Source organism: Neltuma alba, unplaced genomic scaffold, assembly GCF_004799145.2.
Source record: "Neltuma alba isolate B1F8T4 unplaced genomic scaffold, ASM479914v2 tig00000849_pilon, whole genome shotgun sequence".
Lineage (NCBI taxonomy): Eukaryota > Viridiplantae > Streptophyta > Magnoliopsida > Fabales > Fabaceae > Neltuma > Neltuma alba.
In genome coordinates, this window is record NW_021632222.1 from 22,905 (window position 1) to 48,293 (window position 25,389).

The 25,389-nt window shown below is 34.8% G+C and overlaps 2 protein-coding genes and 1 long non-coding RNA gene across 4 annotated transcripts; 1 reads left to right on the top strand and 2 right to left on the bottom strand.

The window, feature by feature from the left end:
* The first annotated feature begins 398 nt into the window (after positions 1-398).
* Positions 399-5,761, top strand: LOC114746855 (golgin subfamily A member 6-like protein 22). 2 transcript variants are annotated; one of them, XM_028935143.1, is made up of 9 exons: positions 399-605; positions 679-963; positions 1,169-1,369; positions 1,477-1,599; positions 1,826-1,863; positions 1,950-2,046; positions 2,151-4,085; positions 4,990-5,087; positions 5,293-5,761. In XM_028935143.1, the coding sequence occupies exons 2-9, from the start codon at positions 895-897 to the stop codon at positions 5,516-5,518; spliced, it is 2,787 nt and encodes a 928-aa protein (XP_028790976.1). In that variant the 5' UTR covers positions 399-605; positions 679-894; the 3' UTR covers positions 5,519-5,761. The 2 variants fall into 2 exon arrangements, with proteins under 2 accessions (XP_028790976.1, XP_028790980.1); XM_028935147.1 differs by having other exon boundaries at positions 752-963.
* A 6,906-nt stretch (positions 5,762-12,667) lies between these two features.
* LOC114746878 (protein SHORTAGE IN CHIASMATA 1) lies at positions 12,668-23,517 on the bottom strand. The gene is made up of 9 exons (XM_028935160.1): positions 23,191-23,517; positions 22,834-22,914; positions 22,656-22,742; positions 22,495-22,566; positions 19,863-21,772; positions 17,318-17,525; positions 16,188-16,688; positions 13,762-15,381; positions 12,668-12,875 (listed from the first exon to the last, which is right to left on the bottom strand). The coding sequence occupies exons 1-9, from the start codon at positions 23,515-23,517 to the stop codon at positions 12,765-12,767; spliced, it is 4,917 nt and encodes a 1,638-aa protein (XP_028790993.1). The 3' UTR covers positions 12,668-12,764.
* LOC114746871 (uncharacterized) lies at positions 21,707-22,736 on the bottom strand. Its single transcript, XR_003740321.1, has 3 exons — positions 22,656-22,736; positions 22,495-22,566; positions 21,707-21,772 (listed from the first exon to the last, which is right to left on the bottom strand). It is a non-coding gene; the product is annotated as an uncharacterized LOC114746871 (long non-coding RNA).
* Positions 23,518-25,389: the final 1,872 nt, after the last annotated feature.

Here is a 25,389-nt window from a genome sequence, read left to right on the forward strand (position 1 = left end):
GAACCAAAAATAAAGAGATAAGAATACTAAGAACGACAGAGAGATTTGACTCATTGAAAACTTGAAATATATTCCCTACGAATAATACAGTTATATATATTTATTAATAATGATACTCAAAATAAATTACTTTTGCTGTTAAAAAAATGAGGTGAGAGACATTTTTGCCAACCTGGCAGAGAATACTTGAGATTCTATATCCATAAATTAACAGCAATTCTCTTTAAATTAAATCGATCTCTATATTAATTTTAATTATAATAAAGAGGGGGGGGGGGAATAAAAGCGCCACCGTGAGGTTCACGTACAGACAGGTTTCGCCCCTTTCTTTTTTGGCTCAAATTAAATTATTATAGAGGGATCTGAATCGCACTTAAAGCTCGTTAAAAATATATCGTTCGCCTTGATTCAGACTCAAATGTGTTTGGTCAATCTTGTAATTTGAAATTTCTCTCTCTGTTCCTTCCTTGTCCTTTGCGTTACGAACCCAAAAGCGTCCAATAATGCGATTGAATTCCGCAGTTTTTCTTTGGAGCAAGTAATCCATGATGATTCAAAAAGTCTTACGAAGAAGCTTCTAATCAAACTGTTCTGCTCTGAATCAGGTTCAGTTTTTTTGTTTTTTGCTTTTTTTTTTTTTAATTTGAAGTCTAAATTTAGTTTACTAATCAGCCGCAGGTTCAGTGTTGGATCAAGTCTCGGATAAGAAATGACTCCAATCTGCTGACTTCACAATGCTCGGTGCTTTCAGAACATCCGGATATTACCGACTACCGACTTTGTTAAATTAAAGGTTTTGAAATTAGCGAGTCCGACAAAATTATGACGGCGTCACAATGAGATTCAGCTTGTAGGAGGATTTTCAGGCATTTGAACTGCTAATCGGCCGGGAAAATGTTTAAGTCATGGAGCAAGAAGAACAAGATCAAAGCTGTATTCAAATTGCAGTTTCAGGCAACTCAGGTAAGGCGAAGAAAACTAAACTCCCCCCCCCCCTTTTGCCTCGTTCTGTTACTGAATCTAAATTGTGGCCGGTGAAGCGGTTATGATTGAAACATAATGGCCTAAAATTTTGAAACTCGATTGGTATAAGAGAAGTATAAAAGTTATATGGCAGTATACAGATTCCTGAAGAGACTCACCTTATGGTGCATCTCGTTTGTTTCAGGTGCCGAAAATGAAGAAGTCGGCGCTGATGATATCCCTGGTTCCGGATGATGTCGGGAAGCCGACGGTGAAACTAGAGAAAACTGCGGTGCAGGAAGGAACCTGTGTGTGGGAGAACCCGGTTTTCGAATCAGTTAAACTTGTTCAGGATTCAAAATCCGGGAAAATACATGAGAAAATCTACCATTTTGTTGTTGCAACTGTAAGCAACACCTGTATTTGTTTTTTTTCCCCCTTACTTTCATTTTAATTGGGCCTTTGCCTGATGAAGAGTTGGTTGGAAAATTTAATCGTCCTGGTCTCTTGCAGGGATCTTCAAAATCTGGTTATCTTGGAGAAGCTTCAGTCGATTTTGCAGATTTTATAGCAGAAACTGAGCCGCTGACTGTTTCACTTCCGTTGAAGTTTGCTAATTCAGGTGCAATTTTACATGTTAGTATACTCTCTCCCTTGCTCATTATCTCACTAGTTGCGACACTCTTAACGTGCACAATCACAATCTTGCATTATTCATTATCTTAATATATGGCATACATATAAACGTTGTGGGCTTCTTAGGACTAGGAGCTTTGTTAACTTTCAAATCTAATAACACTGGTGACACCAGATTGCTAACATGAATAGTGATTTCTCACGTGCAAAATCATTGTTGAGACAGGTGACGATTCAGAATGTAGAAGGGTGTACTGAACAAAGGTGAACATAAACCAGAAGAGCTTGTTGATTCAATTTCACATTCAGCTGTTAGTTACAAATTTAGAAACCATATATCTTGATTTCAGAAACATGGAAGATGGAGCTCTGGAGCTTTACAATGATGGAAGCTTGAATCATCAGCTCAGCTTTCACAGCACAGATGACAGTTCTTATAATGTTGAAGTAGTGTTTCTTACGATGCTTTATAGCTAGCACTTTCTTGAACTGAAAGCATAGTTGAATGGCCATTCCATAAAATTCACATTTGTTACCTGATTCTTTTACAGGATTGTCGCTTAGGCAACACCAGATCTGGTTATACTGAAGAAAATGCCAATTCTGAGCTAGCTTCATCGTTCAGACTGAATAATGGAACTGTTCAGGCCAGTACTAAAGAAACCCATATGCGTAGGAGGTCGAACACTGACTGGTCACTGGGCTCAACATCAGATGGAAGCTTAGGTGACTGGACGAACAGCCTTGAAGATAATCACCCAAAAGATAGATTACGAGATCATTCAGATAATGCCTCTGAAAAGCTCAAAAGTGAAATTGCTTCTCTAAAGAGGCAGGTAGAAGTATCAGAACTGGAGTTAGAATCACTTCGACGGCAGGTGGCAAAAGAAAGCAGTAGAGGACAGTCTATGTCGGCACAAATAATCAGCCTCAGAGAGGAGAGAGATGTGCTGAAAACTAAATGTGAACAGCTTGATTCCCAGCGAAACTCCAATGATGAGACCAAAACCACAAAAACCTTACAGTCTGAGGTCAAAGATGTTAGGCTTCAGTTAAAAGCAACAAGGGAAGAGCTTGTTTATGAAAAAGAGTTAAACTCCAACCTTCAAATACAATTGCAGAAGACCCAGAACTCAAACTCTGAGCTACTATTGGCAGTAGAAGACTTGGAAGCAATGCTGGAACAGAAGAACAAAGAAATATCGGATCTCTCTTCCAGTAGAAAGTCCCGAAGTATTACCAATCAGCCTGTTGACACCACGGAAGTAGATCTTTTGAAACGGAAGATTGCTGAACTGAATGGCGAAATAGACACCTATAACAAACAAAATGAAGAGCTAAACAAGGATATAACAGAGCTCACTTCGGAATATGAGCTTCTGAGGAAGGAAAACCTGGACATTTCTTTGAGGTTGAAGCAAGAAGAAGCACAGCAAATTATGTTACAGAATGAAAACTCTGCTTCTTTGGCTACTATACAAAAACTAGATTCACAAGTGGAGATATTAGAAGGAAAGATACAGCAGCAGACGGATGAGATTTCAGAGTGTTTGGTCTGTATCAATGAACTTGAAAGCCAAGTCAAGAGTTTGGAGAAAGAACTGAAAATGCAGGCTGAGAAATTTGAAGATGATCTGAATGCTATGAAATGTGAAAAAATTGAACAGGAAGAACGGGCAAAACAATTTGAGGAGGCCTTGAAAAAGACAAGACAAAATAATGCTATCGCATCTGAACGCTTTGAGGAGGAATATAGAATGCTTTCAGTTGAAATGTCATCCAAAATTGAGGAAAATGAAAAGACGACAAAGAGAGCAGTTGCAGAAGTTGATGAATTTCGACAGCAGAACAAACTAATGGAAGAAATGCTCCAGAAGTGCAACCAGGAGCTCAGGCTTATCACAGATCAGAATGAGTTGAAACATCAAGAGCTCTTAAACCAAATAAACTTGAAAGAAAAAGAAATGGAACAAATGTCAGAAGAACTAGAAAACAAATCTAAACAGCTTGAAGAAGCACAAAGGCATAGGAAGGAGAAAGATGAGGCTTTCTCTGTTCAAATGCAAATGCTCAGATCTGAAATTAAAAAGCTGATGGCAGGGGAGAATAAATTGTCCAAGTCAATGGAGAATGGGACTGTGATTACAAAGCAAGAAGAGCACAGAGAAATAAATGATCTGGAGAAGGAGTTCCCGCTTAATGCCTTGCTTTCAGAATTACAAATCTTCAAGATGCAACATGACAAATTAAAACATAACATGCACAATGAACAGGTAGAGAAAGAGAATATGAAGAACAAGATATCTCAACTACAAGGAGAGATGAAGAAGAAGGAAGCAGAATTAAACATTATGGAAAAGAAGATCAAAAGCAACAAAGGACGAGTTCCGGCTGCACATGTGAATTTGGATTCCAAAGATGAGTGTGCTGCAGCGCCATCTTCCACAAAGGCATCCACCAAGAAGACAAAATCAGAAACACTTAAGGTAATTTTCCAACTTAATTGGCGGACTTTAAATGAACAACTAAAACGAGAAATGTGTGGTAGGAAACCAGATTATATTATAGAGCCATTCCTACGAGTACATGCTACCCATTAAAGAAGAAAGTCAAGCTTATATTGTATCCATAGTCGTCAGATTTTATAAAATCTAAATCATTATACTGCAAAGCAAGAAAAAACTTTTGGTGGGAACTATTGAAACTTTACTGCAAAAAAAAGTTAGAATCGGTTGGGCAGTACTTAAGAACTGATGCCAGTATTTGACTAAATTTATCAGCTGCTACTTTATTTAGACTATTTTCTAAGCTAGTGAATCAAGGCTTCTTCCAAGTTAACATTAGCTTTTCATTTCTCACTTATTTTGCGGTCATTCTGTCCTACTTTACAGGACTACATTGTTTTACTAATCTGCAAACAAGGAAATGAAAGATCATCTGCATAACTGCATCATAATCACATTGTAGTCTTTCCACAACTAAAAGCATTAGGCTACATTTAACTGAAATATAATTCAACTGGAAGAGATAAATTTTCTGCTTATATTTATGTGATATTATCTATCATATTATGTGTAATCATGTTACAACTAGCATAATTTTAAATCAAAGTGCGTTGAAAATCATTGGCCCAAAAAAAAAAAAAAGTGCGTTGAAAATCAGCTCCAAATTAACTTGAAACATACAGCAACTCATATTCAGATAAAAGCTTTCAAATCAGTTATTCGGCCTCTTAAACACTGATACAACTATAGATGAACAGGTAGAGAATGATGATCTCATAGAACTGGAATTAGAGTTGAAAGGAATTATCTGGTTGAAGTCTCTTCAACATTTCTCTACCCTTATCTGTTCAGTAGATTAATTCAGATTGATTTTATTTTCTTAAAGGGAACAAATGCTACAAGCGCCCCTAATGGCAAGTCTGAAGAAAAAGGAACAGCTGGCAAGTCAGCAGGCGGTGAAGTTAGTGGAGCACCAAACAGAAGGTAAAAACTAAATTTCTATCTGAATCCCTAGTACCCCTTGTATAACTTACCGTTAATCCTGTACCATTATCACCCTCGCAGTAAAATTTGCACACCTTGTGTCCCGAATGTCAAATATATATATTTATACTAGCATCTCATTGAGGCATGTGTTTTTAATTAATTTCATCTTCTTCTTCTTCTTTTTTTTTTGAACTTCTAACAGTGAATCACGAACTTGCTTCCATGATAATCAAAATGGTGGGCGCAATACGAGTAAACTGATGGACGAAGTAGCGATGCTAAAGGACAGGAACAAAAATATGGAAAAAGAGCTGAAAGAGATGGAAGATAGATACTCAGAGATTAGTCTGAAATTTGCCGAGGTAGAAGGTGAAAGACAACAGCTTGTTATGGCTGTACGGAATCTCAAAAATGGAAAGAAGAACTAGGATCCTTTCCAATGTTGCATCCCATAGACATACATGGGATATGAAAAAGATAGGAAATGAGAACCAGGGTGGTCGAAGCAACCTTTTAACCAGTACTTTGCTCTCCAGTTAATTTTTATCCAAGTTGGCTCATATATATTCATGTATCTATGTATTCAAATAGGGAGTGATAAAGAATACAACTGAGTGTACATTGTAACTTTACACTCAATTCCATTTTTTGAATACGTTATACTTTCAATATTACGATGTGTGTGTGTGGGGGTGTTTAAACGTCAACGAATCTCTCACCTATCAAGATTTGTTTAGCCGTGATTTTGATTACCTCTGGTCATAGTCCATCATGATGAAAGTGTTAATGCACAAATCACCAGGTGTTAAGTCTAGTGAAAGTGACTATTTCTTGTAACGTGATCAATTAATATTTGAATTTTTATTGGAAGAGATGATCACATTTAATGATGAGAGAATTTTAGTTAAAGACCGCAGAAGACAATTTATATCAATCAAGGATCAAAACTTTTTGAAATTTCATTGCAGGACCAAAGAATCAAATTGAAATTAAAATTTAGAGTGGAATTACAATAATATCCCTCCCTTTTTATTTTACTAAAAAATAAATATTAACTGGAGATATTGTTCCGGCCATCGGTGCTCAGGTAGCCGCTGCCAGGAGTCCGGCCATCGGTGGTCGGAACAGTAGCGCCGGTTGGCTTCTGGTGGCCGAAATTTTTTTTGTTTAAAACAAAATGGCTAAGGGAGGGTTTGAACCCATGACCCCTTGACACACCAAAAGGTTGGCAACCACCAAGCCAAGCAACCCATTCAAACATAAAATGCAAATAAAAATACATATAACAAAACAAACGCAATTGTTTGAGTGTAAGTGAACAAGTCAAATTAGACGATTATAAGTGGAATTCAACAATTTACAACAAAAATTAGATAATCTATAAATAACATAATAGAAGTCATAATCTCAAATGCAAGTGTTTAAGTGCAAATGAGCAAGTGAAATTTGAAGATTTACAACAAAAGTTTATGGATTTACAACCCAAATTTGGCAAACACAAGAGAATTCACAACCCAAAATGTAAGTGTTTGAGTGTAAGTGAACAAGTGAAATTCGACGATTTACAAGTAGAATTTAGCAATTTACAACAAAAAATAGGTAATCTACAAATAACATAATAGAAGTCATAATCCCAAATGCAAGTGTTTAAGTGCAAATGAGCAAGTGAAATTTGAAGATTTACAACAAAAGTTTATGGATCTACAACCTAAATTTGACAAACACATGAAATTCAACGATTTACAAGTAGAATTAAGCAATTTACAACAAAAATTAGGTAATATACAAATAACATAATAGAAGTCATAATCCCAAATGCAAGTGTTTAAGTGCAAATGAGCAAGTGAAATTTGAAGATTTACAACAAAATTTTATAGATTTACAACCCAAATTTAGCAAACACAAGAGAATTCACAACCCAAAATGTAAGTGTATGAGTGTAAGTGAACCAGTGAAATTCGATGATTTACAAGTAGAATTCAGCAATTTACAACAAAAATTAGGCAATTTACAAATAACATAATTGAAGTCATAACCCCAAATGCAAGTGTTTAAGTGCAAATGAGCAAGTGAAATTTGAAAATTTACCACAAAAGTTTATGGATTTACAACCCAAATTTGACAAACACAAGAGAATTCACAACCCAAAATGTAAATGTTTTAGTGTAAGTGAACAAGTGAAATTCGACAATTTACAAGTGGAATTCAGCAATTTACAACAAAAATTAGGCAAATTACAAATAACATAATCGAAATCATAACCTCAAATGCAAGTGTTTAAATGTAAATGAGCAAGTGAAATTTGAAGATTTACAACAAAAGTTTATAGATTTGCAAGTGAAATTCGACAATTTACAACAAAAATTAGGAAATTTACAAATAACATAATGAAACTAACAATCCTAAATACAAGTGTTTAAGTGTAAATGAGCAAATGAAATTTGAAGATTTACAACAAAAGTTTATAGATTTGCAAGAGAATTTCACTTGCTCATTTGCACTTAAACACTTGCATTTGGGGTTATGACTTCGATTATGTTATTTGTAAATTGCCTAATTTTTGTTGTAAATTGTTGAATTCCACTTGTAAATCGTCGAATTTTACTTGTTCACTTACACTCAAACACTTACATTTTGGGTTGTGAATTCTCTTGTGTTTGCCAAATTTGGGTTGTAAATCCATAAACTTTTGTTGTAAATCTTCAAATTTCACTTGTTCATTTGTACTTAAACACTTGCATTTGGGATTATGACTTCTATTATGTTATTTGTAGATTACCTAATTTTTGTTGTAAATTGTTGAATTCTACTTGTAAATCGTCTAATTTGACTTATTCGTTTACACTCAAACAGTTGCGTTTGTTTTGTTATATGTATTTTTATTTGCATCTTATGTTTGAATGGGTTGCTTGGCTTGGTGGTTGTAAGCCTTTTGGTGTGCCACCTGAGTGCCGGTGGCTGAACCTCCGACTTCCGGTAGCCAGAACAATATCTCCGATTAATATTTATTTTTTTAATAAAATAAAAAGGGAGGGGTATTATGGTAATCTTGTTAGGATTATAGTTTTGATGATAACAAAGTCAGAATATCAGGGTTAAGTATTTTGATCGATCAACTGATCGAGCAATCGGTTATCGCTAAGGTTTCAGATAAATGATCAAGTGTAAATCAGGTCTATAGTAGTCTTTTTGATCGAAGAACTATTCGATGAGTAATTTATCGATAAAGTGATCGATAATCACTATCGTAAAAATCACATAAGAGTATGGTAAATTATCGATAAGCTGATCGATAATATCAGGTAAACAATCAGAGACCCAAATCTGAAGTGTATTTATCGATCAAGTTATCGATAAATCAGTCATCAATAACGACCTCGATAAAAGGTAACACAATCTACTTGTTCTGCACATTAGTTCTGTTACAAATTTATCGATCATATTACCGACCATTTGTTTATCGATTACGTGTTCGAACTTTATGCTCTAACTCTCTGAATGCAGGTGATCAAATTCACTGATGGATCGATAACCTTATTGATCATAAAATTATCGATCACATGATCGATAATCAATGTCCTTACCCACTCTTACTCAGTTTTGTTACAACTAAATTATCGATAACATTATCGATAAGTTTAACTTGTTTGCTTAAATAAGTTTTCACATAACGTGATCGATAAAGAGTCTAAAAATTGACATATTCGCATTAAGTTATGGTGAACTATTTTTCGATCAAGTTATCGATCACTGGTTTTTCGATAATGTGATCGATCATTCAATTCCTCGGATTTCATGGTTTCACAAAACGTGATCGATAATCATTTCCTTTACATTAAACTTCTTCCTTCACCATTATCGATCACTTGTTCGAATGATCAATGATCGATCAACTGTTCGATCATTTCAGATAGCCTGTGTCTTTCATTGATTATTTACATAACCATGTTTTATCGATAATATTATCCATCATACATTTATCGATAAGATGTTCGATCATCAATGACTGAAGCTTCATTTCAATAACATTTGAATTATCGATAATCTGTTCGATCAAATTTGTGTTCGATCAATTGTTCGATCATGAAACGATTTCCTCTTTCTATGATAAATCTTAGAGTCAATGATCCAACACTTGATCGATAATTTTGGTGATCTATTTCGAAAAGTCTTCATTCCGTTTATCGATAACTTGATCTATCATCAAGTAATCGATCACTTTTTCGATCAAACTAAACCGGAATGACACTCTGTTCTTCTTGCTGATAAATGATTTCGTCACAAATCCTTGAATGATAAATTAGCCTTCTTTTTGTTCAAGATTAAAGCACTCACCACAAAACTCTCATTTGTTCGAATCTTAAAATATGCAGATTAATGAAAACGAGTGCAACGGCTCTTCAACGGGATTACGTAGACTGCGACCTACAGTGTCAGAAACTCAGACGCATTAATGGCGGAGCCGTTGAAACCAGCGAAACACGCAAACGAAGTCACAACGGCTAGAAGCTCTTCCGTCTAACGGCTACTTAACGGTATCAACTATAAAAGGCGCGAAGAAGCATTAATGAAGAGATTGAATACCTGAACTACCACCTGCGATTGTTTAGTTACGCATTCAATACTCTGTTTTTCACGTTACTACTGAGCATCAGTGTTTATCATTGAATTCACTCTGTAAGAGAGCCATTCACTACTTTTATTAAAAACTTGAGAGACACTCAAGAGTGTGGACTCTTGAGAGGGGTTGTATCCTTACGGGAGTAAGGGGGAGTGATTGAGCGATTCAATTACTGTACCGAGGCACCAAGAGCCCTGTCGATCTTGGAAGATAGTGAAACACTCAGAGGTGTTCTGGGGACTGGAAGTAGGTCACGTGGTTTAGACCGAACCAGTATAAATCTTGTGTCTCCTCTCTGCGGTTAAAATTCTCCTTACTCTGACTCTCTGTTTCTGTTCAATACTTGCACGCTTTTAATTTTAAATTTTTTTTTGTAACTCACCCAATTCACCCCCCTCTTGGGTGAGATTGTTTCTAACAAATCTCACTCTAAATTTTAATTTCAATTTGATCCCTTGGTCCTGCGGTGAAATTTCAGAAAGTTTTGGTCCTTGATTGATATAAATTGTCTTCTACGGTCCTTAACTGAAATTCTCCCCTTAATGATTCGAACAGAGTTATATCTAATAGAAAGATATATATCTTGCCAAAAAAAAAAAAACTGTGCAAACGCCCAACATTGGAGTTTGATATTGACAACATAGTAAATGATTAATCATTTGGTCAAACTGGATTGGCCAGAAAAAGAATCTGGTCAAATTAAAGACAAATATGATATACCATATTTGAAAACTCTACTATATAAAAGAGACTGAGCAAATTACTATATTTGTGCATTTCCCTTGCGGACCTACGGTGCTCACTTGAAAAGTTTCTCACTTTATAATTTTTCTCGGATGACAGAAATGTTAATACATTAAATTATAGAGATTAATATTTTTGGAAGGAAGAGACTATAGGAATTTAAAAAAAACCACGATTTAAAATTATGGGAACGAAAACTAAAATTCGACTAAATTGTAAGGAAAATAATAGTATTAATTCTAATTCGGATGTTGTCCCTGAAATGTTACTATTTGAATTAGTTTTAGGTGGCTATACTTTAACTTTTTTTTTTTTATAAAAAATTGTATGTGTATGGCTAAAACATTTTTCATCTGTTATAAATCCTGTATAAATTTAACAATAAAAACTTAAGTCATACATTTTTTGTGCGCTAAAATTATACGTAAAATTTTCTTATTTTTATGTTCTAAAAAGGTGCCTTTTCTTTTATTAGCAAATTGTTAAACTTTTGCTTTTTGTTTTGACCTCAAGTTCTTTTACTTTCGCTAAAATTTATATTGAAGGTAGCACGTTTTAAGAGGAAAAATTGTTTAAAAAAAGGGACTGAAAATTGCAAAATTGTAAATCAGATTTTTGTAAAAAATTTGTTGTCATTTGACATTTTGTCAAAACCTATACAAGTCTTGTAACGAATCTGATTTGTAATTTTACAATTTTCATGTTTTCTTTTGTTGCAATTTTCTTTGTTTTAATCACATTTCACAGGCTACGTTATTGGTATTGATGCATATGTTTTTTCCCCAACTAAAGGAAAGTTCTGTCAGATCGTTATAACACTAACCTTTTTTTTGGGGCCTGAAATAGATTGGGACATTTTGATTGACAAGTTATTTAAATATTTAGTTATTGATAGATTACAACAGTGTTATGGGATCTACGTACTCAAATCCATTTAGAAGAATAAAGGCTTGCTGTCTTGTTTTTGTTTTTTTGTTTTTTTTCTAAACACAAATATTCTCTTTTGGAGACAATTATATTTGAAGTACTGTTAGATATTAAATATGAGCATCTCTTTTAATAAGGATTTGAACCTTAATTCGTCATGTTACGAGGGACTAATCCTTTCTGCTAGATCTAAACTTGCTAGTTAAAAGCTAGTTATTATTTGGATTTCTTAGTGTTTTTCAACGTGTGTTGCGTGGGAATTAAATGGTTCGTTGTTCCATCTTACTCTCACTTGACTCCAAATCAACTCACGCTGCCATGCATGTACCGAATCCGTGCATAAAATGAACCAATCTTAAGGCCTAACTTGATTCTAATGTACCCAAATAAGATCAACTTCGGTTTCACTTCAACCCGGCGCTTGGCCAGTTTTTAGTAGCCTGACCTGATTTTTTTTTTTTGGTTAAAACACAGATATCCTCTTGTTAGAGGCAATCCTATTCGAGGTATTGTCGTACACTAAGTGTGGGCACCTCTCCCAGTAAAAATTTGAATCTTGATCCCCCACGTTGTGAGAGACTAGTCTCTTTTACTAGACCTAACTCCCATCAGTAGCCTGACCTGATTTTGAAGTAGTCTACGATGAACTGGTTTGGCCAACTGGGCAAATATTCAGATGAACAGATTTTTTTTTTGGTTAAAAAAAGTTTGAAATTTTTGGTCATATTTTGAATAAATGGGGAAAAGGAACATAGAGGCTCAGATCAAACTGTGATAGCTCGAAGCCAAAACAGACCATGTTAAATGTTGAATCAATCTGAATTGCAATTTTTTTTTTGCCTAAAATTAAGTACAATGTAAAACTTAATAATTTTGAACAATATTTATAAATTAAATCTTATTTATCCCATCCCTCATGTCGAATGTCTTGTCTCAATACTAATAAATGGACCATTAATATAGCTTCTAGATAACCAACAATTAATGCCACGTCTTATCTTTAATATATAATGTAGTTTGGAGTTCAATTTAAATTACTAGTACAAACTAGATCTTATACTAAATATCAAAGTAGTATTGAAAAATATTATCAAGATGAAAACATTTTAATAAATTTAAGTTAGACTATTAAAACTTAATGATCCAGAATTCTTATGGGAGAGAAAAGACAACCACCGAAAAAAGCACCACGGAATATATAGCACTAATTTTAGAAGGCAAATTTCTTATTAAGTCGGCCACAGCCAAAGGCCATTGTAACTAATAACTACATTTTTAATTTCTCGATACATAACTACATATTGAAGTTGTACATGTACTCACCAAAAAAAAAGTACACCCAGTTTCCGCATAATATAAAATCTCCATTTTCCACACGAAGCCTAGATTGACTTTTGTGTCTGATACCGAAACTTCTTGGCTTGACCTTGAGTTTCGTCGTTCCAGACCAACTTAGCTTGACCTTGACTTTCATTCATAGCAAAAGTCAGCATCTGCGATTGACCATATGTCAATTTCTAGCAGTAAAAAACGCCAAGCCTTGAACAAGTAATAATAGCTGCTTGAAGAGATTTACATTTGTGTGTAGACAAATATCAGCAGAAAAGTTTCAATCTAAAATACTAATTATTAATCAGAACAATGTGTGAATTTCGTTATAATATCTGAATTCATATCCCTTTTAGAGGTGTTAATGAATTAATTGCACAGTACCAACTTAGCGATTTGACATGAATTACTTTTAGAGGTGTTAATGAAGAACCAATTTAACGATTTTACATGAATTACTTTATTAAACAAAATTGCTTGCACAGTTGCACAATTCATGTTGTATGAAATTTATTAGAGAATTAACGCTTTTTTTTTTTTGGCCAACAATCAAAGCTTATACCATAGGCAGTTTTACAATTCTACATTCTGCGTTTTTTAAGTTTTGACCAAATATGATTAAGGGGAATTGAGTTGCTTGTTTAGAGATCAGTTTAGGAATTCCAATATCATACTTTTTAAATATTCATAAGAAATTTCAATGTGCTTTTTGATATTGTTTGATTTAATTCCCCTTCCTGTTCCGTATCAATAACAGCAGAAGCGTAGGAGAAATTGTTTGTTTCTTAACTAATTGAAATCCTCAAATTCTCAGGACTTAGCTGTTAGCCCATAGTTATACATATCTACTAAGGCTACCACACTGCATTATATGTAAGTCTCCCACCTGCAGTGATTCTTTGTTTATTTTTGACCTCGTTTATTGCATTAGTTCAGACATAAGCAAACCATGAAGAATTTTAGTTGCACTGGCGTTTTGCAGTTATGAAATTGAGGATGTAATTTTGCACTTACTTGACCATTACGATGAAGAAGAGAATGTGGACATACCTTTGTTGCTCTCTTGTCATTAGGTGTCCATGTAGGAAGTAATGAGGCAGAAAGTTTCCGATTCTTGGCTGACTTCAAAGGTTCTGCACATTGCTTCTGTCTCTTCTGTTTGGGAGCGTTTTCAGTTCTACTTCCTTGATATGCAAAGGACTCAGGCGGAGGAGGAGGAGGAGGGTGTCTTCTAGTAGCAACTTCCGATGTACTGCCTGAGTACTCAAAACAAGAGACAGACTTGTCACATGATAATGCTTTTTGACGTATTCTGCTCTTTTCTTTGATTCTGTTGATAAATTCTATTGTCCAAGGTGAGTTTTTTAATGGAGTAGTTGAATGAAGAGCACGTGAAAGTGGAGTTCTTCCACTCAATTGTGACATCTCCTCTTGGAAGGGTGATCCATGTAGGGTTCTCTTGTATGCCGGAGTCAAATCCTCATTAGAATTCTTTCCACGGTACTTAGCATCAAGAGGAGAGATCTTCATTCCAAAATTTGGTTCTGGGTTATTGTTAACTTCACCTCTTGTATCATGTGAAGAATTCCAGATATCTTTAAACCCAGGCTGAGTCATCTGATCAAAGGACAATCTTCTCACAATACTATTCTCTGTCTGAGGCAGGAAATCTGGAGAGTTCATGAAGTCGACACCAGGAAAATTCCTCGAGTTAGCAATGAAAGAGAATTTTTTATTTAGTAGGAGATCCTCAGTAAAGTCAACAACCTCGCCTGTAATGTCCTCATCCAGCTTCTCGGAAAAATTAAGGCCTTGCCAGGTCAAATTTTTGCTCATCCTAGCAGTATCCAATGTATCATTAGGAACCAACCCTTCATCTTTAAAAGAAAAAGATGGCTGTTGTTTCTGCTCCAATATTAGGGGAGCTTTATAGCTCCAAGGATCACAAGATGGCTGGGATGCTCTGGCTGGGGTTTTCATTGGAGTGGTCATATTGAACCCTTGCCTTGTCGAGTCATTGGATCTTCCAGAATAATTTGATTGATCAGGGATACTAGGTTTGGAAAGATTAGAAGAATCCAAGAAACCATCAGCTTCTTGATGTAGTGGCTCAAACTGCAATAATTCATCTGAAAATGGTCCGAATTCTTCAGAACTCTCTGCGTGCTTTTTCCTTTTTCTTTCATAATCGACTTGATTCAAGTGATATTTATCTGAATCTGGGCCAGAAGATACAGAAGAGGAGCAATCTGTCATTATGGACTTTGAATCCTCCCGCTCCCCATATTTGCAGAGAGCGCCAAATAGCGCAACGCTTTCTTCAGGAACATGATATCTTTCCAAAACATTTATCCTGTGCTCATGCGACCACCCAAGAATCTCGGTTAGTGTGGCCCCTGTAGACAGTATAGCATGTGCCACCAAAGGATTTATTGTTGGAAATTTAGTTAAAAATGACTCAGCCAATGTTAGTGAATCAGACATTTTAGGATACAGACCCCTAGTCAACTTGGTAGCATAATTGATGCAGCTTATTATAATTTCATTTGTGAACTCTGGTGAGTAAGAGAAGAAGATCTGCAAATCAATTCCCAGGCTTGCTGCAGCAGCATAAAGTCCATCTGAAGATTCCATTATGGTTGAAATAAAGTTAATTTCTCCCTCAAAAACCTAAATTGGGAACAATGAGTTGAGATCAATTAACTGCAAAATAACAACAACAACAACAACAACAACAACCTGCACGACAACTTGCATATTAGTTAATCATATTTTCATCCATTATTTTGGAGCCATTGTTTGCTTCTCATCATCTACAACATGATCAGCAAAGTTCTTGCATCTCCCGTGTGTTAAGTGCTAATTATCTTCCAAGCATATAAAATGCCATACTAACCTAGCCTGGCAGGTGTACTGATATGGATAACACTCACAAGTATGTTTATGAAAATAACAGGGGAGCACTCTGGATACAGTTAAAGAATTTAATCAAGTTCATAAAGATTAATGACCGAATTGCCTCAGGAAGTAGTATGAAACCAACTTATCACTCAACCAATGAAAAGGACCAAAATATGACAACTTTTCCCAACCCAATAGAACTTGCATAAGAAAAACAGGCTATAGCGTGTTAGTGAAGTAGAAGGAAGGGTTTTCCTTTTGTAGACTTAGAGAGATACTGCTGAAGTATCCTTAAAAACAGAAATCCCTTTCTTCCCCATTTTATGAGCTTTAGACTAGGTTGACAAGCTTGCCACATCAAATTTACTAGGAATTCGAATGAAGCATCAAAACGGCTGAGCGGAAGCTAGTCCCCCATTAGTCATGTTTGAAGCAGGTCATAAAGAATCCATATAGCAGACCTCAAGTCCATAATTCTTGAGCTCTTCTACTCGACGCTACAGTACACTGTAGAAAGTTTTTTCCAAAAAAAGACTAGATATTGCTACAATAAATATTAAGAAAATTGTACTTACCAAAAAGCAGCCATCAAAGGAAAAGCTTATCAGTGTCAAAATATTTGCCGCAACATTTTCAGTACATAAAGGCAAGCTAGAAGAAGCTTCAGTTGCTGGAGTTGCTTTCTTCCCAATGTTTTTATAATCATACCATACCAAGCAAATTGCTGAATTGATAATGACATCCACTGGTAAATCTAAATCACGTTCAACAACTTGAATGCCTCGTTTCTCCATTGCAAGAATTGCTTGATATGTGCTTCTTCTGGACGCTATCATTTCTTTATCAACATTTTGAGTATTCACAATGATAAGCGTTTCAGGTAAAGACTCCATGCTTTGATGACTTTGTTCAGGCTGCCCAGAAGAAAGCGGAGGCACGGAACACTCTACATTATCTGCCTTCTTTGAAAACCCTATACCATAGTTTTTCTCCAAAGGACAAAAACTCAATAGCTTTTCCAGTTTGGGATCCATCATTCTTTTGCTGGGGTTGATGATACTATGGGTCCCATCTTCCTAGGACAATAATCATTAAAGGGTAAAAGATTACTAATATACGCTTAAAAATTGAATATTCCTAGCAATCTTAAATGTAGAGCTAATTCAGGAGCTTATTTAGTCCTGGATGCAAGATCTCAATTTCCTTTGTGTCTCATTAATTATTTTGCTTCCAAACTGTCCCTGTTGATTGCACAAAGGTAGTTTCTAATGCAAATGATTAAAATGAGAGATATTTTAGTGAAAGCACCAACAAAAATTTTCAGATAACTTAACTGATTTCCTTAATCTGTATAAATTAATTATCTAACTCCTACATTTGGGACTGGAAGGAGTAATAAACAACTTGTGTACTAAGAATTATGAGCAACAGCAACTGATACAGCTTAATCCAATGAAAAGGTGAAATGTGCATTTGATTTCCTGATTGGTGTCAAGCATGGATAGACTGTATCCTAAAAACTTAGTCACAAATTTGAATTTATTGGTCATTTTTAGCTATTCAAGCTCAGGCAAAGTAAGCAATGCATGCTCAAGCGTAGATTTGCACAATTTTGACAAAATGGTTTGACGTTTGAGAACCCATTTCGCACAATACATGATAATTTGTAGCAAAGTAAGCTACGTAGGGTTAAGCATTGACCTACCATTGACATTTCAGCAGGCAGCGGAATTTCAACGCCCTCACAAAGTGCTTTGACAGCAGAGTGGACATCCAGCTCCACCTTAAGAAAGTGAAGATGAGGCAACCCAGTAGAGTTTGGTAACAGATTAGATATTCTAGACGAACCAAATGGACCTCCATATTCCAAAATAATGCCGAATTTGTTGAATGGGAAGAATGGAGAAATATGCCTTCAGTTAAAGGGAGAAATTACTATAACGGCATAAAATTGCAACAATAAAATATCATTTATAATGTATAACGCTCACAATAAGCATGTGACAAATTAAATTGAAGCAGGCTAATATGAAATCTATGTCATTAAAAAACACCCTCACATTCACATTCCTTTTTGGTTATTGTTGCTCCATAATATATTAGTCACCTGTGTCTTTTTCTAGACGACAAAATTTCTAGCTAACATATACGTCTGAAGCCCTGGTAACCAATGCTTATACTTTAAACAAGTTATTTATCGTGCAAAACTTCTAAAGCAAAGATGGTTGAGGAAAACAATTAAACACAGATGGCCAGTAAGCCATAGAACAAGGACCACGATTCTTGCCAATGTTTTTCTTCTATGCTACATTTGAAGAGATATCATGTTTATAAATTCTGTCTCTTACACATATTTTTAAGTATAGGACTATAATATTTTTTATTGTTTTATTATTTTTTCAAGTGGCAAAGTTCAAGTATCTGGGATCCATTATACATGAGAATGGTAAAATTGTGGGAACATTTCACATAGAATACAAGCTGCGTGTTTCAAGTGGAGAAAGGCTACTGGAGTTATTTGTGATAAGAAGATACTTGATAAGCTTAAAGGAAAAATTCTATTGGACCACAATAAAACCAGCCATGTTATATGATAGTAAATGTTGGGCTCTAAAGGGAAAACAAAAACATAAAGTTGATGTAGTGGAAATGAAGATGTTAAAGAAGTGTGGTAATACAAAGAAAGATAGGATTCAAAATCATAATATCAAAGGAAGAGTAGGCATGGCGTCTATCAAAGAGAAAATGGCTGACCATCTTTTGAGATGATATGGACATGTGTAGAGAAGGCCAGTGGAAGTACCAGTGAAAAGAGTAGATCAGACAGTTTGGAGTCTTTTAAAAAGAGATAGAGGAAGACTGAAAAGAATACTCAATAAGGTCATCAAATGGGACCTTTTAGTTAACAACTTATCTAAAGATTTGATTGTGGATAGAGCACAATGGTGTCATATGATCTATATAGCTGACCCCACTTAGTGGTATAAGGCTTATAGTTGTTGTTGTATTATTTTTCTAAATTTTCTTTTATGTGAACCAATTAATAGCTTTGCATTCCGATTATAAGCCTGACCAATTCCGCTGGTGATCACATTTATTGAACACCTTATTGAAAATGAATTCAAAAGAACTCTTACATCTAGAGACATAAAGAGATGTGAATTTCCACATCATCGAAGCCTGAGGTCTGAGCAGACTTAACTTGCTAAAAAAGGCAGTCAATGCCTTCTGAAAGCCATCGGACTAAGGTGGAAGAGCGCTTATAGTTTGTAAATAGGATGTCTACAAGGAAATCAGAACCGAAGTGCTAAAGAATAGCCGGCCAAAGTGGAAATGAAGATTTCATAGAAGGGAAATTAGGGTGCGTGCACTCCAGCAGTAACTTTAAGTAAAAATATTCTGATTTCAATTATTTTCACCTAAACTTCAAAGCTTGGAAGATGAAAAAAATTAATAATGATAAGGGATCTATCGGTTCTATATAATTTCCCAGAATTACAAGGAAACAAACCATGAGGTCTAGCACTAATTGCAGTTCAGAGAGCCTTAAGGTATGGATCATGTTGACGATATACTGATTTTCACCTTAAGGTATGTCAATTTAAAAAGGATGGAAAGAGTTTGGGAACAAGATTTGAAGACAAAAGGAGAAGAAAAATTAGTCATAAAAATAATCTATAATCCTTAGAGTCATCCAGACAGAGGTATATTGTTTGGTCAAGGGGGTAAAACAGTTTTTGAAAAAAATAAAAGAAAAGAAAAAAGAGGTATATTAGGTCTCATTATTAGAATAAGTTAAAGCGTAACTACCGTCTTTCTTTCAGAGCTATCCAAATTATACAACCCGCCCTTCCTTTTTCTTTTTTGTTTTCCTTTTCGTGGAACAACCCACTCTTCTACTTACTAGAAGTGTTTTCCCAACATCTCATGCAATAAAGTTATAATTAACCTAATTTTATCAAAATAACTTCATTTATCATCCATATAATATAGCGAGTATTAAATATTTGTTTGACTAAGATAAATAGTCATTTTTATCAATGCAGAATAAATTAGATTCAAGATTTTCAGCACAAACAATAACAATGACAAGGAAGTTCATAAATAACTTTTTAATTTGTATTTTTAATATAAGAAAACAATATAATATTTAATTACCATGTCATTTTAACTGCTAAAAGAGAAGGAAATGGTGTATTTTCTTGCATGCATGCATAATAAATGCTAAGTATTCTGAAAACATAACTTACTTGTATGATACAATCAAGCAGCTGGAATTCACAAGGTTTTTCAATTTTGAATCGGTGTCCTCAACCGTATCATAAGCAGATGGCTGATTTGCATGAGTATTATGGAATTCTTTAAATGATAATCCTATGGAGATAAGAAGACATTTCAGTGACCACCAGAAAACTTCTTCAGTCACAATCAACACTTTCAAACCATCCCGTTTGATGTTTGACCGCAAAATTTTGTCAAAAACAGCTAGTGCAGGATGTGCTAGAGTAATTTTGTCACCAATCTTCTTGTTTTCATCCTTAATCAAGGATTGGAGGAAGCTAAATCTTAATTTCAAGTAGTCCAAGCTTTGACATAACTCGTCTATGTACAAGCTAGCTGGACGTAGGCCATAGAAACACAAGTACCAAGCAGCCTGTTTTATTGCACATAACACAACAAATGCCATATTTTTGCCATTTTCATGTAATTCCATAAGCTTGTGTTTTGGAAGTTTAATCAATTGAAAATGATCCATGGATGAGTTTTGGTTCAGTTCTGTTTCACTCTGCAAAACGGCCCAGTAAAATTTTTCAAAATTCCCAAGTAAAGCCAGAATGCTTTCGGATAACAGAACATTGTGGAAATCAATGTTCCATCCTTGAGATTGTAAAGTATTGTTCCTACACGTATGCTTAAAGTCGGTGCAAGTAGCCTTTAAGACACCACCATCTGCATCGTTAGACTCCACTGCTAAGCTACAATTTCTCCTAGCAGTTGCTTTCTGAGGGTTTAAAAAATAATCAAGATGGCTGACTTCTGATGTAGATTTGAACAACAATGAAGCCCTCTCAGCATTTCTTGCAGCTAACTGTTCCCCAATTTCTTGCTTGGGAGATCCACCATCCAATTGATTGCTTGAATCCCATAAGGTATGATTCTCAGACTGATAGGCACGATCAGAAAGCAACTTCTGCAACCTTTCACTTTGTTCTATGCAGCATCCATCCAGGACATCACTCAGAGAAACAAGATCAAAAACTAATTTTCCGTCATTGAAAGATTCTTCCCCAAAGACTGTGATGTTCAGCTCTTTCTTGGCCCACATGTTCTGAAAAAAGTGATAGAGATTGAAATTTCTTTTTTCTTCTAGTAAATCCCAGTCCAAGTATATACTGTCAGATGCAGATTGGGGTTGAGTCTTCAAATTGGAAAGCCTTTCTTCAATGAATACATACAGAGATCTCATCTTTCCATGATCAGAGAGAGCAGGTACAGGCAGTGGCTTGAATACATCATCCACTAGTGCTATCTCATTAACAATAATCAATTCATCAAAGTTCTTGAAATTAAAATCTTTCTTAAACATAAACTCACTTGTTACCGGATCATCCATCAACTTTGTGTTAAAAAAGCTTTCAAGTATCTGAATCGAATTCTCATCAGTAAACAGGATTTCCTGGAAAGTAATCATATCTGACTGTGATTTCCCTGTCAGGGAAGGATTCCCATGAAAGTTTTCGGTTTCCAACATATTAATAAAGTCCGTTTCCTGAAGTATGTCAGGTAATACTACACTCTGCTGTGACAGACAGTCATCTGAAAGAAAGTTCATAATGTTATAGTTCATACCGCCCAAAATCTCCTTGGGCTCAATGACAGGAAGTGTTTCATCCATTTGTTGAGGTCCAATGTCATCAAAATATGAACCCACATTTTCCTCCATACATGAGATCGTCGAAATTCCCAGACTTTCCTCATCAACTTCGAGAATCGTAAATTTTCTTTGACCTGATTTCGGCAGATTTGGAAGAGACATATAATCATCTAAGGAATACGTATTTTGGACCCCGAAGTACTCTGAACTAATATGCTCAACTACGGATATTGAATGCAGAACCTCATAAGGAAATTGCATTGAGAGCCCAGACTCGAGCATTTCCTGAAAGGAGAACAGACTCGTGTATTAAACTTGGTGATAATAATATTATGAAGAGAAATTGTAAAAGGTAAGCTGTAAAACTTCAATTTATAATCTACTTTATATAGGGAAGCACTGCAAGATTCCAAACCTACATCAATTTGGCAATTCAAATCAAAGATTTTTATAGGTATGGATCATCTAATTCAATGACCAAATTCCTTCTATGTAACTGCTTCCGATTCAGCTGTTGACTTCGAAAAAAGGAAACACAAACAGAAAAAAGGCTGATAAATTATTTATGCTTCAAATGCCATATAAAACCAAAAGGAATTGATTGTTTTTACCGTTATTCCAGAAATGCAGTTGCGACTCCATAACCTAGCATTGAATTGTTCGCACCACCATGCAGAACAGTTCCAAGGTTAGGTTATGGAGTTCCAATAAATAATGTATGCTAGTGGGCCAGTTTGTATTGAAGAAGATTACATTGCTAAAAATCCTAAAATATAGAAAAACTACAGAGAACATCATCTGTCCAGTAATATATCATCTACATCATGCATCTCATAAGAATAAGAAAATATCTCTGACGTCATTTACCTATAGCACTGAAGAAACGTCATAGAATTTTTCAATAATATAATTCAAATAAACTAAATTCGGAAGGATACGTTTAATTTAAATACATATTGCATTAACATTTGGTTCTTATAAGTTATGATGCGTTATAAAGCATTTACCAGATTATTGTCATTCTCCGATGTTTCATCCAGTATTTGCATCACCACCTCCTCAGGAAAGCAGGTACTTCCCTTTAATACACAAAGGAAAATGTTCAATTTAAAGATTCAATAACAAGATAGATACTCAGGTAGTCAGGTGCTTCATATATCTATCTCACCAGAAGTACATCCAGCTCAGGCGTTTCAAATTGAGTCATATCACATATGCTTTCATTCTTTTCAATAAGAGCAGTGCTTTTCCTCTCCTGAGAACAAATTCATTAAAATTTCAGGAAAGCAACATGCAGGGACAAAGAACGTAAAACAACACCAGCACTTTGAAGGTAAGTCCTGTACGTTTAAGAATCCAATATCAGCTCCAGAATCCAAAATTCGACAGTTCTCCATCGCATTCTCTTCGAATACAGCAACCGGTTCCTGCGCCGGCGGAATCAAAATTACCAAAAAGCATTGGTGTATTCAGGATATACCTTACCAGGTTTTATTTAATAGTAAAAATTCGAAATTAACGAGTAATCCAATAATAATAGAACACGTAAATCTATTTCAACTAAAATAAAACCGAAACTCATTTTTCCACATATGAAACTTTCCGACATCAAGAAGCACGAGAATCCATCAACGCCGGTCTTCCGAACGGAAAATATGATATAAAATATGGCAATATGATAAAGAGAAGCATCAGTTTCTTACCTGAGAAATCGGAGCTTGAGCAAGTCCAAAGCTGGATAATGATAAACAATTGTGATTGGAAGGCATGTCTGCCTCAAAGTATTGGAAATCAACATCGATTCTGTGAGGAAGTACGCCGGACAGAAACTTGGAGAGAGCATCATCAATCGGAAGTCTCTCGATGTGAAGGGAAGCGTGGAGGGTCGAATGGAAGCGCAGGTGGTCTTGAACGGTGGAGGGAGAAGGAAATGAGAGGCAAGGGACAGGGAGATGGAGGAAGGTTAGGGTTTCTCTGGATTCGGATGGAGCGAGACTGAAGTAGTCGATATTGAGGAAGCGAGATCGCATTTCAGGGGGAAGAAGAAGGAAGACTCAGAAAAAAGACTAACGAAATCAAATTTAAATTGGCGCTTTAACAGCTATTTTATCGGGTTGGCGCTTTGGAGCCCCGCTTCTGCGCGGGTAAGAGCCACTGGATTCTCCATTTGGTTCTACCACGCGAAAATATTTGTTTTTATTTTTTGATTGAGCTCAAGGCATTCACTGTCAATACTATTAGTAGTAACTCATCCTTTCGCATTTTGACCTCCCAAAAACATTTGCTTTTAATTTTAAATGTAAAACTCCTAAATTTATAATTTTTTAATAAACTCTAGTACCTATTAAAGAGGATTTCATGTAGTTTTTAATTGGACATTTTAGAAATACCAACATACATTTTTTTTACTAATAACTTAACTAATTTTTTTTATCTTTGCAAATTAGTGGATCATCCTTGTATCTATCATCAGACAAAGTAAAATGAAAGAATTTAAAACTTAAATTATTCTGAAGGCTTAGAAGAATTTTTTTTAAAAAAAAAGTTTTGAGAGCCCAAAATGAAAGTTGAAAGGTTTTTTTTTCAAAAAAATCAGAATATAAAATGGAATGAGAACGAGAGTTGGAAAGGAGTCGTAACTAAAGTTTTGTTACCATCCATTGTGTGGGCTTTAGATCTAGAGAATTTGTACTCAACGCTTAAGAGTAACTCAAAAAAAATTGTTTGGTGTCATTGGGTTAGAAAGTGCCAATTAAGCTTTAGGAGTAGGTTTAGTGCGTGAAAAAGATAATCAATAGAATCACCGGTGAATCTTTATTTGGCATGTAGATTTAATGATGGTAAGAAAATTTCTAAATAAAAAATATTTAGGTCAAGTTTTTTATATATTATATATCAAGATTTTCAATCACACGTGGTCATATGTTTTATTTTTCTCATATATGTATATAATTAAATGATCATATTTAAAAAATATGACACATAACCAATTGTGATTAGAAAACTTAACACGATGATAAATACAAAAAATTTAACATAAATATTGTCCTTTTAAAATATCATACGACTATAAATAGGTTCAAATTTTAGGTTCTTAAGGTTAGCCTTGAAAAAATTGGAGTCACATAAGTATTTGTAATAATATAATATTTCTCACGGCATACACCCCTTATCCAAATGCTAACAAAATACTCCATTTGTATTAAGAGTTAGATAACTTATTTTATATATATTAAAAAATTAAATTAATTATTTATAAGAAATAAGTGTTGATTTTTTTAGAATAATATTTCTAATCATCTGCATATCCCTTGATAGAGTTTTAAAAAAAATTATAAATTTGACAAATAAAACGGTATCTTGTCTTATATTTAAAATCAAAGCAAACATCTTGTCTAATAACTCTTATATTTAATATTGAAGTTAGTGTATTTCCACACTTCATCTGTACCTTCATAACCATGGCCTCTCTACATCTGTCCCTCACACCCATGGCCTCTCTATTCATATCATAAGCATTATACGTACACAAAACAGTTAGTACAGGAATTTTCTTTCTCTAAATTTTTTTTCCAAATTCCACATAATTAGCCTTTATATATTGTTAATAACATGGTGTCATAACTGACATGTAAATTCTCCTCTAAATAAAAAGGTCACCGGTTCAAATCTACCGAATGCATGAGCATATAAATATATATAATTGTATTTTAATAACAATTTAAAAAAAAATGGCCTACATATATCTTGAGCGAGTGGCATGAAATCGTGAAAAACAGATGAATGAGAGTGACAAGGGTGGGTGATGATAATTGCTTCTTCGTCAACCTTTATTGGCCAAATCTCCTTGAATTTCAATTTTTTATTATAATTTTTTCTGTTAATAGTTGGGCATAGGGGTG